The 16504-nt window shown below is 37.6% G+C and overlaps 1 protein-coding gene across 4 annotated transcripts in view; it reads right to left on the reverse strand.

Moving 5' to 3' along the window:
* The window catches only part of NBEA (neurobeachin), a gene marked incomplete at its 3' end in the record, with an annotated part of 516829 nt that overhangs the window by 88713 nt on the left and 411612 nt on the right, over positions 1-16504 (reverse strand). For all 4 annotated transcript variants that reach the window (XM_082012155.1, XM_082012156.1, XM_082012153.1 and 1 more), the window contains 2 exons: positions 13500-13615; positions 4367-4479 (listed from right to left, as the gene is read on the reverse strand). In XM_082012155.1, coding sequence (XP_081868281.1) covers positions 4367-4479; positions 13500-13615 — 229 coding nt within the window. The remainder of the gene's footprint in view (positions 1-4366; positions 4480-13499; positions 13616-16504) is intronic.

Consider the following 16504-nt stretch of genomic DNA (forward strand, 5'->3'; position numbering starts at 1 on the left):
AAGAAAATGTTTAATTGTGTGGCTTAAACCAAATTGGAATCAAACTCATTTTTCTTTTGATGGTAGAGTTGTGTGTGGTAAAAAGAGAAGTTTAAGTTACAGAAACTGATTTCATTTTTCCAGTGAGATAAGCCCATAAACTCCATTCCACGGCATACACATTTTTGGAAGTATTCAGTGTGGTTTGCCTTGAAATATTCACACTTCGATGCGTTCATTTGCATTATTACATTTAGAAGCCTTGGGGCTTTATCACTTCCTTTTCTTGAAATGGCACAGTAATAAGGAAAAGTGGTTATGCTTATCACCACCCATCAGTCAAACACCTTCTGTATTAACAAAATATAATTTTTTCCACTCAATGAATGGGCGTGTGATGTTTCATACACGTGTCAATATTAGTATTACTTTGCCTGGTGAAGAAGTCATTTTATTTAACAGGATGTATGACTGGAAGTAAATGAGGAGAAGTTCCCATTCACACTCTAATGAGCAGGGACAATGCAGCATGTCAAACCCATGCATTCACTATATAATTTAGGAGTAAAAGTCAACCAATTTTGCACAAACAAACCATGTCACATTTTAAGTGTGTTGAAACCCCAAAAAACTCCGTGTACAGTAAGGGCTGCATACACGTTTCCTGTACTAATGTTTAATACCATACGTATTCTTCCAAAGGAAATCTCAATAAAGAAGAAAATAAGCAGATCACCTGGTGGTTTGATAGTGAAAAGATAATCTATGTATCTATGACAGCCTCTTTCATTAGCTTTTCATCCTGTCAAACAATAAATATAACCTTTAACCTTGTATATGTAATGAATAAAACTTGAGCCTACACTGTCTAATCAAATGAGAGGTCCAATATATCCTACTGCTACGGCACCTTCCATGCCCATGGGCCCTGCTTTTAAATCTCAAATTATATGTAAAAGAGAAAAAAAAAAGCCTTGATAGGGGAATTTCCAAAGATTTCAAAGAAAAAGGGCAGAGGAATTCAGACTACTATTTAAACACAATTGTTCAGAGCGACCAAGCAACATTTGGTTGTAAAAGTTCCACAATAAGGAGCACTATGTAAAACCAGAATAAAATGGAACGGAAGGAAATGACAAGTTACATGTTCAAGATGGCTTTGCAGAAACGTAAATATTTAAGTTTGAGCTAAATGCAAAAGGCACATGTTTTACTCTGTCATTGACACTGTAAGAAAGACAAACACATCTAATTTTATTGCCACATAACATATGAATAGCATTTGTCACGTACGTTCACTTAGGAGTTGTGATATCACAAAGGTGGTGTATCATATTTATACAGAAAAACTAGGAATCAAAGGCTAAAATTTTTCAAAAGAAGTACTGTCAATCATCATAACTGACAGTGGAGTTTTGTATTAACTTTGTGCAATAATACCCAAATTAATTACTTTAAAAGAAGTTAGATTTAGCATCTACATTTAACTACCAAAACTATTTAAAACCAACAAAACAAAGCATGATAGGTGGTTTCTCTTTTAATTTCATTGCTTTTGTGGGCTTTTACCACATATGTAATAAAGTTAGAATTCTAAATCATTTCAAAAGGTTGTTTGAGGGGTATTAATTACTAAATATTAATGACAGAAGCTTTGTGAAACTTAAGAAGGGCAAACTTGTAGGAAGACAGAAGGTCAGGAACTGACAAAGGAGATTTTATCCAACAACAGCTTAGCTGGAGGTTCTGGTTTGCCATCAAATCTGCAGGAACATTTCTCCATTGCAGGGTAAAATCTGACAGAAGGAAGTGGCTCCTCATGGAAAGGATACTGTGTATGCCTGCCCCAGAGGTCTGGCTGAGGCTTCAATAATGTGAACAATAAATCACTAACTCCTGCTTTTAAGCACTAGGCTACTCAGGATTCACCTCCCTAACAAGGAAAGAAGGGGCTTACTTACGGATAAAGGACAATATCAAAAAGAAAACAGAATTGCCAAGGAAATAACTTCAGATACATTCTGATTTTGAAGATTTTTACTGAAAATGCACAAATTGAAACAGGATGCAAGTAATGCATAACAGCCAAAGTACACAAAGCAAGGCATCTCATATTAGCTGGCCACTGCCTTTTACAAAAAATCATTAATCTATTTTTCCTTTTAAAACCATTGTGAAATGAAACCTATCAGATGTTATTATAATAAACACGGAAAAAATTTGACAATTACACCCCTTTTATCCTGAGGGATCCCACAACACTTTATAGATTGCACATGTGTTTTCTCACACATCCATGGGATAAATGCAGCCCAGATCTTGCCAGAAAAGAAAGCCCGTTCTCCTTAACTAGTTCTGTGTAGGCTTTTCTTTTAGTGGTTAAAACCCTAGCTTTTCCAGAGGAAACCACTGGTAGCTTTTGAATAAGAGAATGCAGTTATCAAATTGGGTAAGAAAAGGTCCTCCGGCAAGATACAGCTGTGCACATTGCACAGATTCTTGAAGAAACATAAATAATCAGGGACTTGTTTTTACATTTCCTTTCAAGGGAGAGCACTAGTAGGTGTGCAGTGATACTTAATCAGCTATACAAGCACTAATTCCATAATGCGTCTTTACTAACTCATGAGGAAAACCTATCTATTCAACTATCACGCTACTTCCTGGAGCAATTACATACTTTAATAGGCTGCCATAAAAATTTGGATTCAACCAAAACTAAGTACCTAATGAAGGACTCACGAGATGCTGTTGAATCGTGTTGCACTTCACCACACACAGTGCTATTAATACTAGAAAGAAGTGAGTTTGAGAGATTTTGAAAAGTGTAAGCATCTTAATGAAAGGTTTATCACTATAAACAATTTTAAAACAGAAATATTTTTATACATGCTGGGGAACAAGCCAGTGCAAGATGATCACTGGTCTTCATTTAACTTATGTCTGTGGATTTTCTTTTATTGTTCCTGGCACAGATTACAATGGTGTTATAGAATAAAAAACACATTTGTGAAACATACCTATAATATTGTGAAAGGTTAGAAGTTTTACATAATGTAAGTACAGTCTCAACAATTTGTTTACACTTGAGGCATACTGTGAATGTAGTTTAATTTCTGTTTTATTTATTTATCTAAGAAAAAAAGGCAACTTAGGTGTCTCTATCTGCCATTATGCAACCAAGTCTTACTCAAATTATTTTGGAAGTATCACAAAAACAGGCTTCCAGGAACAGTTACAATACATCTGGAAGTACTGCAAGCACACTCTTTCCAACAGGGATATGAGACTGTGAGATACCTAGGGTGGGATCTCTCCTTTGCTGCCCAGGATGTGTGCTTTTGGGAAGAGGAGGAAAGAAAAGCAGACTTAAAGGTAGAAGCCCCAGAAACTCTCATCCCTGACCAACAGCAGAAGGGAAAGCAGGAGCTGCAGCACAGGGCTGCAGAACAGGCCTTGGGGGTCATTTTCTCCTCTCCAGCCTCATTCCTTAACTCAGCAAGTGCCAGCCTCCTGCGGTTTTGAGCCTCACTCAATTTATGTGAGCAGCTTCTCCCTCCTGGGTGAGGAACTGTGGCAAGGATGCAAGAAAGCAGTCATGCCCAAACCACAGAAACCTCACGCCGAGGATGTTGCAAGGCTACCCACCTTCACTAGTGAGAAAGAACACACACTTTCTTAGCTGATAGGAACTAGGGAAGATAATTCCCACCACTCAGTTCCAAACCCTGTTTTTTCTCTTTATTCCAGTTGGCCAAAAGTGGAGCCCCTCCATATGCTTCTGCTATGTGTAGAACACACTTTCTCTCCAGTCTGTTGACACAATCGGAGTACCAGAGCTGGGTATGGATGCCCGTCTGGTGCCATTAGAGAAACAAAAACCAGGAACTGTATTATTATAAATCACTAACTGCCCAGGTCCGTTTAGAGAAAAAAAACCACAAATAATGACAGGGACCAGATACTCCAGAGTCTAAAATACAAAATACTTTTTTACTGAATAATCATTAAAACAAAAGGAGATGTTGCTATTGTATTACTCATCTAGTCCCTGCAAACAAAGTGAAAAATTAGTCCAAGCTTTTTCTTTCCAAAGGATCAGCTTTCATAAACTAAGGGAGATAATTAGTGAGATCAAGTGGTCTGATGCACTCATGTTCCGTAAGTCAGAAGGTATGGAGGAGTTGCAGGTTTGGAACCAGATCAGTCAGGGACATGGAAGTAGCATAGTGTAGAGATTCAGTATAAAATTATTCTGAAATAGAAAAGTCTATTTCAGACTTTTCTTACTTTAAGATAAAGACCTAACTTAACCAGACTATAAATATAAAATAAAACCTCTTCCTAAAAGGGCTTGCTGACTGTCTTTAATGGAATTGAAGCATACCTTTGAAAGATCCCTGAAGTTGCCTGGAAGGGTCAGGTCTAACTCTTCAGATTCATAGTTTGTTAAAACCCACGGAAATACAGGGTATTGGTTCAGATCATTGTACGTTCGTCCTGTATAGAAAGAAAATATTTTAAGAATTAGGAAATAGCTTTCACTTCTCCAGCTGAAAAACAATCCAGCAGTTACTTTTTTTGCATTACATTCCCAGTTCCCACCACTTGACAGAATCAGGTATAAATCCAGACAAAAGTAGCCATTTAGATGCGCGTATCTTGAATCAGAAGTCAATGCAGAAATCAGCATAATATGAAGAGCACAGTATCTTTCAAGATCAACTAAAATGCACCATATGCCAATAAACTCTTTCTTTTTTATTTCCATGAAGCTATTTTCATAGCGTGAATATTGAAATTTAAAACCACGAGACTATTATTTTCCTAGCAACTGTATGCAGTATCAATAGCTGGTAAAGATTAAATGAGACTCTGAACAGCACGGGACTAAATTTGAAGTTTGCAAATCTAGGTCTATTCTAGATAGACCATATTAAGCCATTATTCCCCACGGCTCTTCTTCACTGAAGAAGTGGTGAGATTTCACTGCAATAGTGGAAGCAAAGTGGAGGAAGTCACGTCTGCTTTAACACTATTTTGTAACCACTTTGAAAATTAAAAAAAACATTTTCTACCCCCTAAAAGACAGAGCTAACTGCCCCAGGCCACTGTCTCCGAACATCGTGAAAGAAACACTGCTACCATCCCAGCAGCTCAAATGTGCAAAAACCACCTTCAGATACAGTTTCAAAAGAACAATCTGCAACCGAAATGAACTGAAAATTATGAATTCATCATGAGGAAAAGTGTATTTGGGAAAGGCTGTTATTTCTGTGTCAGCTGGTGTTTAGTAGTATCTAACATTTCAGTGATAAGACAAATGAAGTTGCTTAGTACAGAACCATCCACCATATTGATTTACTGAGAAGCATGCAATATGCAACATAAGTCTTAAAAAACAAAATCAGGTCATAAATACGTGTGTGTGTGTATTTATATAATATAATTAGCAGACTGAAATAACCCAGGTTAACAATTCCCAGTCCTGCGGCAGATTTACAGCCCTGTCTCACTAACTGCTTCCTTCCAGATTCTGGACAGATTCCTGGGGTACAAAACCCGGCACAGGAAAACACAGGCTTCCTTGTTCTGAGTAGCATTTGCAATTCTCCACAAAAATCAGCTCTGCTTTAATGAAATGTGAAACTTTCACTGCTCTACACACACCTTATTTTTTCAATAGAAGTTGATGAACGAGAAGCATGTTTCTATTTTTCTATTTTGGACATAGCTTCACTGAAAACAGGAAAAGTACTTATAGTTAACAACTGTGTGTCCTCATTTTTACATTTTGAACACAGAGATGTTCACAAGAATATAAAAAAATAATGGAGGTGCAAATACAACTTTGTTAAAAAAATAGTATCGGCACTGTGCGCCACACACAAATAAAGATGGATAGAAACAAAAACACGACTTCTTTAATATCAACAATGAATTAACACAAAACCACTCTTAGACAGAATGAGAATGTATCAAACAATTAAATCAAGAAATACATCAGAATTTATCCATGTGAGGGAGGAAAAGGCAGTATATTAATTGGTTTAGGTTGGGGGAGGAGGCTCCATATGTCTTGAAGTAAGTCTGCCTCATTTTCCACATACGTCAAATCAGAATATTGTTTTCCTCTTTGGCGAGGGATCAGTTGCATATGATTTGTAAAGTTTCTTGAGATTGTAAAATTTAAGGTTCTATAAAATATGGCCTCTCTAAAGCTATACCTTTAAACAATAAAAGTTTTCTCACCATCAGAATCCTCAATTAAGTTAACAGAAGAATGTGCAAAAGCTTCCACAAAAGACAGACATTTGTGCTTATGTAGAGAGCAGACTAAAAGAAATGTGAAATTCAGGAAAAGAATGACTGAGGTGACTGTAGTCTATCACAAAGCATAAGCAACAATGATGATTCTTCAGAATCAAAAGTTTCATGGAAAAGATTTCACAGTAATAAAGACTTTCAACTGAAAACACTTTATAGAAACATTTAGAAAGGTGATAATATCTTTTGCAAAATATTGAAAGGAAATTTATGGTTCTCCAAAATGACTTTTTACTTCAAATTTGAGATTTTCCACATTTATAAAACATGTTTTATTTATGAAGAGATTAACTGCTAAGAATAGTTATTAATTTGTTTAGTAAAAAAGTTAGTGATTTATTTTTCTCAATTCAACAATTTTCTTTTTAATATCAGCAAATAGAAATGAGTCAAGAGGATGAACCATAATTTAAACCATAATTTAAATTGTGAAAGGAGACCACACCTAGACAATGAGATAAGACCACACATCTATGCTTATCTGAGTGGAGGACAGTGATCTAGGCCTATAATGGGATTACAAAGCTCTAATTCTAAACATGCATAAATATTAGCGGTTTAACTTTGTTAGGAATTCTTTCTCGATCGCTTCCGGCTTCACAATGATTATTTTCAGAGTAAAGTCAGCAGATGAATATATTTAGCCATCTCATCAATTGCCTGGTACTTCCAGCAAGAATTATTTGGTTCTTTCTTGAGATAAATAAATATAAAACATAAATAAAACATATAAACTTGTACCACTATTGGTAGGCCCTATACCTTTTCAGAAGCTTCAGATTTTCCCCCAAGTAAGCTTACAGAGATTAATATTAAAGGCTGAATATTAAATATCGCAAGCCTATGACACTAATCTACTTGAACAATAAAACTGAGGCATAGTAAATGAGATCTCACAAATACTGGATATGTTTCTTCGTTAAAAAAAACTTTTTAATTAAACCATCCAATTTAATGCTTTTATATGGCACTTTAGTTTTGAAGGTAAAGTGAGCTAGAGACAGCTGACAAAGAAATTATAACTGCAATTCCTTGGTGAAAATGTTAATGACAGCAAAATATTGTTTAATTAGATGATTGCAGCATCTGGATTAACACTCTTTAAGAGCGATGTTCCTGTGCTTGTCTGCTTCTTCACACTTTACAGACATTTTGTCATCTCTAGGTCATTAGGAAAGAATTTTTAATGATTTTTCTAGAAGCAAGTAGTTCGAGCTACATCTAATTAGATGACAATAATAAGCCCAACACATGCAGTAGCTAAATATATACATAATTAACCAGTGAGGGCTTGTACATCACAGAGTAAAAAAGTGTAAAATGCTAAACAGGCGAAAAAAAGAGGGAGAGGGAAGAAGTTCATCTGAATTTGTTACCTGACTGAAGGTGTCATTTTTCTCCACAAACCTTTAAAAAGATACCCCTTTCCACTACAAGAAATTACTTACAAAAATTATGGATATAATTATACTCCACTTCTTTTAAAAGCTGTGTCAGGTAGGATTTAAAAGACTTAAAATTCCAATAAATACAAATGCAAACACACATTCAATTTACTGCAATTTGAAAAGAGAAAAACCAGCAGAAATTAGTTAAATACTAAGAAATAGATTTGAAAACTAGACTTCTAACTAAAACACGGGCACTACAACCATATTACAAAATGGCTTCTTGTTCCCATTCCTCTTGATTTCTTTTGCTGCAGTGGGATTACTTTTAAGTACTTTTTTCAATAATCCTGTAACTGAGAATAGTAAAAATTACTTGTCCCCTATATCACCCAGAGGGTTCAGTTGACATACATGCTGAGCACATGCAATATGGCCTTTTCTTATGCGCCTGAAGAAAGGACAATTAGTATAATCACAGCTGCTTCCAAACCTTCAAAGCTAAAGGATCCCTGGGAAGGCAATAGGTAGGAGGAGGGGGAAGGTGGCCAGGAAGGCTTATGTCTACACAGCCAGGACAAAAACCAGGGGCACCGAGAGTGTAACACTGAGACTGATTGATAAGTAGCAGAGTGCAGTGTTTACCTTTGGGAGAAAAACCCAGAGCCGTAAACATGATGAAATATGCTTGAGTCAGGAAAGAGGGCAAGCAAGAGGTGAAGACCTTGGAAACAGAATAGTGAGGCGAGAAAATAGTTGGCTAGAGGGCCAGAGAAACAGGTTGAAACAAGACTTTAGAGAGTTTTGAAAACGGAGAGCGATTTTGAATTGAAATTGCAATTTCAATTGTCATCAGGAAGTCATCAGGCCAGCGATGGTAATCATATATCCTTGGATAAGAAAAGAACTAGAAAGAGAAAACTATGATAACTGAAGTAGACGATTATTAAGTCATGAGTGTAGATCACAACAGAAACAGTTAAACTAAAAATGAAGCTGGGCAATGTTTCAGAGGTGGTAACAGGGTGATATAAAGATTAAAAAAAGGGTCATAGAAAGATGGATTCTTTCCAAGGGGACACTTCAGTATTTCAAACATTGATTAAGAACTTGTAGAATAGCCAGGGGCCGTGCTTGTCAGGACAGACATATTGGCAAACCAGGGAGAGCTAAGGAGAGATTCATGTATTTATTTCAGTGGTTTTGTCCTGCAGAGACCAACCAGTCTGTGTAATTAACAGCATTAAAAAGCAGGCAAAGGACTTCTTGTGGGAAAAGACCCGGTTGCATGTCACAAATGAAAGAACTGAGCTGGCGTCAGAAGCCTCACTTCTGAACATCTCTCTTCCAAGGCTGCTTTTTGAATAATTTCAGAAAAGGATCAGAAGAAAACGTGAGTGATTTCTTACTGTTTTGTAAAGGGCTAGATGCTAGTAAAGCACCATTGTACGAAGAAAGGAAGCTACAAAAAAATGTCAAAAAGTGCACTAAACCACTTTGTTAGTGGACCTCTATTTATTTGGAAGAGAAGAAAAAACAACAAAGGGACCTAGGTATCACTTACCAGCAGATAATCCACATTTCTTAAGTGTCAAACCTCCACGTTCCTTAAGTGACAAAGCTACAGCTCAGATATGTTGAGTAAGCCAGTAGGAGCTAAATGGCAACACGAATAAAAAAATCTTGATGCACATATTTCTCAGTGGCTAAAAACAATGATATTCTTAGAAAAGAATATGCCACTTAAACAGTTGTCGTCTAAAGCTAGGCCATTGCTGCCTATACAAACAATTACTGGTAAAGAAGTATTTTTACTATTTTTTCTATTTATCATCTATTCTTTTAAGGAAGTATTTCTTATGGGATCACATTACAAAAGAGTATAATTGAAAATGTATTTGGAAATTGGATTTCCAAAGAAGAAAGCAAAGAAAATGCATGTCTTTACTAGCAAAAGAGGTCATGAATATATTCAGTACTCTATCTTTGTGTAAAAAATCGAAAATCCTGTGTTTTCTTCCGACTGCTGAGGGTCCTGTCTACAGTACATATAAGAATTTGCTTCTGTTTAACACAGATGCATCTGGAGAGTTATCAGTTCAGTGTTATCAAAACAAGTGAACATGTAGTAGAGGTACTTTGTTTCCAATATTGTATTTATGGTAGACATTAATTTTTTTAGTGCTTCATCAGAAAACACCTATTTGTTGTAAAGGAAATATTTTTAAGAAATATATTTCAACAGAAGATTTACAGAAATAAAGGCACAGCTGTTAAAGCAGTGGGGTCATTCAGGCTTCCTCATAGCTCTTAGCCCCCCAGTTTCCCAGATCTCAGGCCCTGGCAGTACAGTGCTATGCAATGGTGTAACCAGGAAACGGCTTGAGGATGTGAGAACTTCCAGGGTTTCTAACACATATTTATGTTCTCCACTTCCATTGGACTTGTAGCTCACATGCGCTCCATTGTGGGTGGGTTTCTGGTGTACCAGAAACTTTTATGATGAGATCCTTTGCAATACGCCCAAGTTCTTCAGGAGTTCTTGGAAGTCAGCTTCCTAGCTGAAGTACAGATTTCATTAGAACTACAAAACCAGGTTGATCTTCTAAAAAATAACTTTGGGGGACTTTTGCCTCTGTCAAAAAGTTGGAAAATATTAAAGTTTGTTCCAAACTGGGCTAAAAAGTTTATTGTCACATGTAGCACTGCCTGTTGGGTTTCAGTCAAGTTTTAATTCTCCTATGTTGTTTTCAGAAAAGGGTATGTGTGTGTGTGTCATTGGCAGGGAGTTCATCTATTGAGGGTAAATTTAATTTGCAAAAAACCATCACGAGTTTCTATGAGAGTGCATCAGTGAGTACAAATGTTATAATGGCATTAGCAACAGAAATCTATTTATCTATGTTCGTAGAAAATATGAATCCTGAAAATCTTCAAAAAAATGAAGCAGCAGAAATAGAAAGCACATAATACAGCAATGAAATCATGCTTTCTTACAAGCTCTTTGCATTGAAGGCCATTCTAACATGCAGTTGTCATAGCTGATGTCAACAGGACCTTTTATTTCACTAATCCGGCTGGAACACTATCAGATGTGACAGCACTTTTGCTGATTGGGAAAGCACCCGAGAATCTCAGTTGCTTTTAGACATCCCTCCAAAATATTTTATGAGATCGTACAGTGATACTTTCTTCTCAACCTAACATGATGACTGTTACTCTTCTTGAAAAATGAAAACAGAACAGAAAATATATAGATTGGTAAGGATCCGTTAGCAAAAGCCAAGCAATGCAGATGGGTTTGAAATAAAAATCAGAGTAAGGGATATTCTTTGTGACAAGGAAAAGGTCTTCAAATATTACTCAATGCCTTGCTCACATCTTAGCAGAAGAGTATGCATGGGTATTAATTTTTGTTTAACCAATACTGGTCACTTCTAAAACTTTTAAAAATCAGCATATTGGGTGTCCTTCAGAAAACATATATTTGTTGATCCATGTGACATCAAAACATCATTAAAAAGAATGACTGTACAAAATAAGTCTGTTAATACTAGATGGAGACAAAGACTGAGGCTGAATTTCTTCTAGACACTCAAATTTACTTCCCTCTCCTTTGGGGAATATGGTATTTACCTAAAATTGAATTTGATCATGCACTGCTGAAAGACTTTGTAAGATGGTAGGTAATGTTGTGAAAATGGGCAAGTGAGCTTATACAATTAACAACAATGAGATTACATGAACAAATGAGATTCAATAGTAAGAGACCAATACCAAAAAAATCTGCCAGTTATTAAGTGTTCTGTGTTAGAGAGAAACGCTACCAAGGTACCGACCAAGCTGCTGTAAGCTTTTCCAAATGAGCTCATGGACACAAAAAAAAAATAGAGTCAGTAGTCCTCTAAACCTTGGGCATAGCAGGTGGTACCTGGAAATGTCAGGCCATCCTGTCACAAGGCGGGTGAATGACACTAGATGACATTAAGAGAAACTTGCCTCTTGCAACCACCCAGGTGTTTGGCTATAAAGCCTGCCTAGCAGTACTAGTATCAAACCCCATTTTTATTGCAACCTTTGAGATATTCTGAAGGAATCTCTTCAGGCTGAAGCTTGTTTACTGACCTAAAAATAAATCACCTTGGCATTTTAAACTGATTAAAAATAAAAGTAATTTATAAAAAATTGGCTCAGCTTTTGTCTACTGTCATTTAAAGAGTTTAGACACACTGATTACAGAAGAAATGAATACATAAAAAGGAAATTACAAGTGAAAGACAGTTCTGTTGATAACGTATTGTACAAGGGCTGAAAGGACCTAGGCTAACATCCCAGCTCTCCAGTAAACCCTCCAAGTTTGGGTGAGGCGGTCAGGGAGCCTGTGAGGCTCTGCCTGCATTTCCTCATCACCAGAAGGGCAGCAGCGGATGTGCGAGAGACGTGGAGCGGCTGGAGGCAGGTCAGTGTCCAGGAGCAGGATACCAGCATTTTTGTGGCACCGCGCCAGAGCTAATAAACGCTCAGCAGGGCTCTTTCCTTCGGCGAAGGTCTGCAGGACTGTGGCTACAATGCTCGGGAACTAAGCTGGTGAGCCTGCATTGGACTGCACCATAGGGACTTTCCAGCCCAGGTCTCCGATAGCTTCAGGGACTCTGCTTTGTGCTCCACTGCACAAGGTAAACATGCCCTCAGATTTCCAACTGTTCAGTGGTAGCACTTCTGTATCACACTGGGATAATTTGACGACACATCTATTAACGTCTGTAAGACTGGATGCACAGAAGATGACTACCATACAAGCACAGAGGCAAAAGCCTAAAGGTTCAAAGCAAGTGAGTTTGACAGCTCCTGAATTCTGCCACTGCCCTACTGGGAAGAACGCAGTGACTGTCCTCAGACTGGTCAGCGTAACGGGTGCTACCTTTGGGTTTCAGACTTGCATTTGTCTTCTGTCTGGTCTGAGGATAACCTCAAGCATAAAATTCAGGACCAAGTAAAGACGAGAGTTGTAACATTGGTGTACAAAGTGATGCCTGGTGGAATTTAATTTGGGTTTCAAAAATGTCTGAGGAAGGCTCTCCACAGGCAGGTTCATAAGCAGCATGTGTGCTACAGGCAAGAATCGTAATAGTAGACAACCTCCTGGAAATCTTTGTATATGGTGTAGAAAACTGCTGCTTTTTACATTTAAAATTACCACAGGAGTTAACACATAGAAAGGGGAGAGGTGAAAGGAATAATGCCATCGTGAATGTTTAATTAATGACAATTGCCAGAAAAGCTCTTCTTTTGCCAATAACGAATGGATGTCTATGGCAGTTATTTCTCATTTTAAATACCTAATCTGATATTATATTTCAGCTCAAAGAAATAAATCAGAAAAGATGCTGTAATCTAATCATACCACAATCCAGGTGACATCTGTACTAGGCAGAATACTGTTGTTATTCTGCTGTCTAGTTGCTGTTGCTGAGAATGATGAAGTAGCGAAATTACATTTTCCCATTATTATTTCCAGACACTCTCTGGCAATGGTTTGTTGACTCTAATAAAGCTTCAGACAAAGCTGTCAGCAGAGGAAATGGCAGAAGGGGAGCAAGGAACAGCCTCCACAACAATACATGAATCTACAGTCTCAGTGATAGGTTGTGCATTTTCTGATAAAATTTAATGCGTGTGTTTCTGAATCTACCATAAAGCTGCAGCTGAAGTCTAGAGGGATAAATGTATTCTATCAAGTCACGATGCTTAAGACTTTGACAAACATAAACATATTATGAAGGATTAGAGAGTCAGAAGCCTTACCTGCTATAGTGTTGAGGAACATCAAGTACTCAAAGTTAGATATCTCCCGTCTCTGCCAGCGCTGAGTCATGTTGGAGGATTTATAAAGCTGTCGGGGAGTGGCCAGAGAGATTCTCCTAGGAAATACATTTAAAAAATTACTTTTCTTAAGAGCCTCATTAAATGTTAAGATGTGGGGCAACATTATTAGTGTGATTAATTTCAGATTCTCTCCGAGGCTTTTTTATTTCATTTAATGAAGTCAAGAAGACACTATTACCCTTATTTGAGAAATGACTAAAATTAAGATTTGTATTTTATTTTGCCAGTACTACAGCATTGTAATAACTCAGAATAATTTATTTTGTTCTCTTTTATTCTGAATCTGGTTAAAAGACTGGAAGTAAAAGAAACTGCAGACCTCCTGGTGCCTAGCTTGTCCAGCAGGAATAGCAGAGGAATACCATTTTACTGTTTCAAAAGGATACATTGAGATAAGTTCATTAAGGTGAGTGAGTGATAGATTAAAGTGCCATATATTTCCAGCACATAAATTGAAGATATTTATTCCTCAATTTGCGCACCTCCTCCAAGGTCAGCTACCAATGATCCCTTCCTATATCCCAGTAAACTTTGAGATTTCTATTTATACCCTGGTTTCTGAAAGAAACACGGTTTATTCAGTTATCTGCTCACGTGTCCGTCTGCCTGTCCCTCCATAATAACTTCTGAATTGCATTTCATTCAAATTTGGAAGAGGAGTAGAAGCTTCTAAGGTACTCAGTTTCCACACGTTTTCTAAAACTTACATGACTGGATAAGGGAGAAAGAACTAAACTACTGTGCCATGGAAGAGAAAAGCAGAAACTTCAGCTCTTCTATATTCAAACTGACAACATCACAATAACCAAATACCGTGCACCAAGTATTAAATTACCTATAGTATATACTGTCCCTGGTTGATAAAATATAGGGGACTAGATTCAGTCTAGACTAATGCATAAAAGAAAAAAATCTGCAACAAGCAGAAATAGCCTCACTGCTCACTACTCATTTCTAGAGAAAATAGTCCTTGCTGGAAAGAAGACAAGGAATTTTCTTTGGAATGATAAAAAATTCATCTACTCAGATACTTTTTTTTTTACAGAAACTTAAATTTTACAAAGGATCAAAACAGAGAAAATGTTTATAACTGTTAAAAAAAAAGAGGATCCCTAATGTGTAACCTATTAATGAATTTAAAGACTATGTCTAGTATTTATATAGCTTGTCAAGAGTAAATAGGGATAGCCAATGCTTCAGCTTTCAGTTGCACACTAAACACACCAAGTGTACTATTTCTAGACTCTGAATGCTGAGTATTTTCCTAAAGTAAAGTCATATACAAGGTGTCAAATTGGGCAGCAATTACAAAAATGTGGACCATCTACTTGTAAAGATATATGGGCATACTCCTCCACATGCACTAAACCCTATTTCCAAAGAAAGGATGAGTATTGGTATGTGATTGCAGTGTACAGTTATCACAACTATATGTCTAAATTGTCAATGTATAAGTTGTCAATATCTGCCATACTTAGGCTTACAAATTGGGCATACAAAAATGACCATGCAAGTGTAGGTACACTTTCCTCTTTTTTTTTTTTTTTTAAATCTCTGTATTTCACAGAATCACAGAATCATTAAGGTTGGAAGAGACCTTTAAGATTATCAAGTCCAACTGTCAACCCAACACCACCAAGCCCACTAAAACATGTCCTGAAGTGCCACGTCTACATATTTTTTGAATACTTCCAGTGATGGTGACTTCACCACCTCCCTGAGCAGCCTGTTCCAATGCTTAACCACTCTCTCCGTAAAGAAATTTTTCCTAATATCGAGTCTAAACCTCCCCTGGTGCAACTTGAGGCCATTTCCTCTCATCTTATCATTAATTACTTGGGAGAAGAGACGAACACCCTCGTTGCCACAACCCCCTGTCAGGTAGCTGTAGAGAGCAATAAGGTCTCCCCTCAGCCTCCTCTTCTCCAGACTGAACAGCCCCAGTTCCCTCAGCCACTCCTCAGAAGACTTGTGCTCCAGACCCCTCACCAGTTTTGTTGCTCTTCTTTGGACACACTCCAGCACCTCAGCATCCTTCTTGTAGTGAGGGACCCAAAACTGAACACAGTATTCAAGGTGCGGCCTCACCAGTGCCGAGTACAGGGGCACGATCACTTCCCTACTCCTGCTGGCCACATTATTGCTGAGAGAGGCCAGGATGCTGTTGGCCTTCTTGGCCACGTGGGCACACTGCTGGCTCATGTTCAGCCGGCTGTCAACCAGCACCCCCAGGTCCTTTTCCGCCGGGCAGCTCTCCAGCCACTCCTCCCCAAGCCTGTAGCGTTGCATGGGGTTGTTGTGACCCAAGTGCAGGACCCAGCACTTGGCCTTATTAAACCTCATACAGCTGATCTCAGCCCATCGATCCAGCCTGTCCAGATCCCTCTGCAGAGCCCTCCTACCCTCCAGCACATCAACACTCCCACCCAACTTGGTGTCATCTGCAAACTCACTGAGGGAGCACTCGATCCCCTCATCCAGCATTATTTACCCAAAACAGCGGTACATAAGGTCTTGCCAGCTTAGCTAGCCTTATTTTACAGTAGACTCTAGGATGTCAGTGGTAAATAAACTTTACTAGTGCACAGGCAACATTACAAAAGTTTTTAAAGTTTTTTCTATTATGTTTCTTCTGAACAATTTCTCTAAAGAATTATCTGAATGCAATCATACTTTATATTGCACTTTATAGGATAACTATTACTTTTACAGTGAAACTCTCAAAGATGTAAACAGTAACAGATCTTACAGTAAACTATCACTAATGTTACATACAAATTAATAAATATGGAAAAGAAAAATACTAAAGAGTTCATTAAATTTACAAAGCATTTCTGTCACAGGCTTTCTGTTTCTCCCACGACAAAAAAACATTTATGCATCAGTACAGCTTAATAGCTGCTTTTAGACTTTACCAAAAATCT

The sequence above is a fragment of the Phaethon aethereus genome (genome assembly GCF_964289735.1).
Source record: "Phaethon aethereus genome assembly, chromosome: 1".
Taxonomy (NCBI): domain Eukaryota; kingdom Metazoa; phylum Chordata; class Aves; order Phaethontiformes; family Phaethontidae; genus Phaethon; species Phaethon aethereus.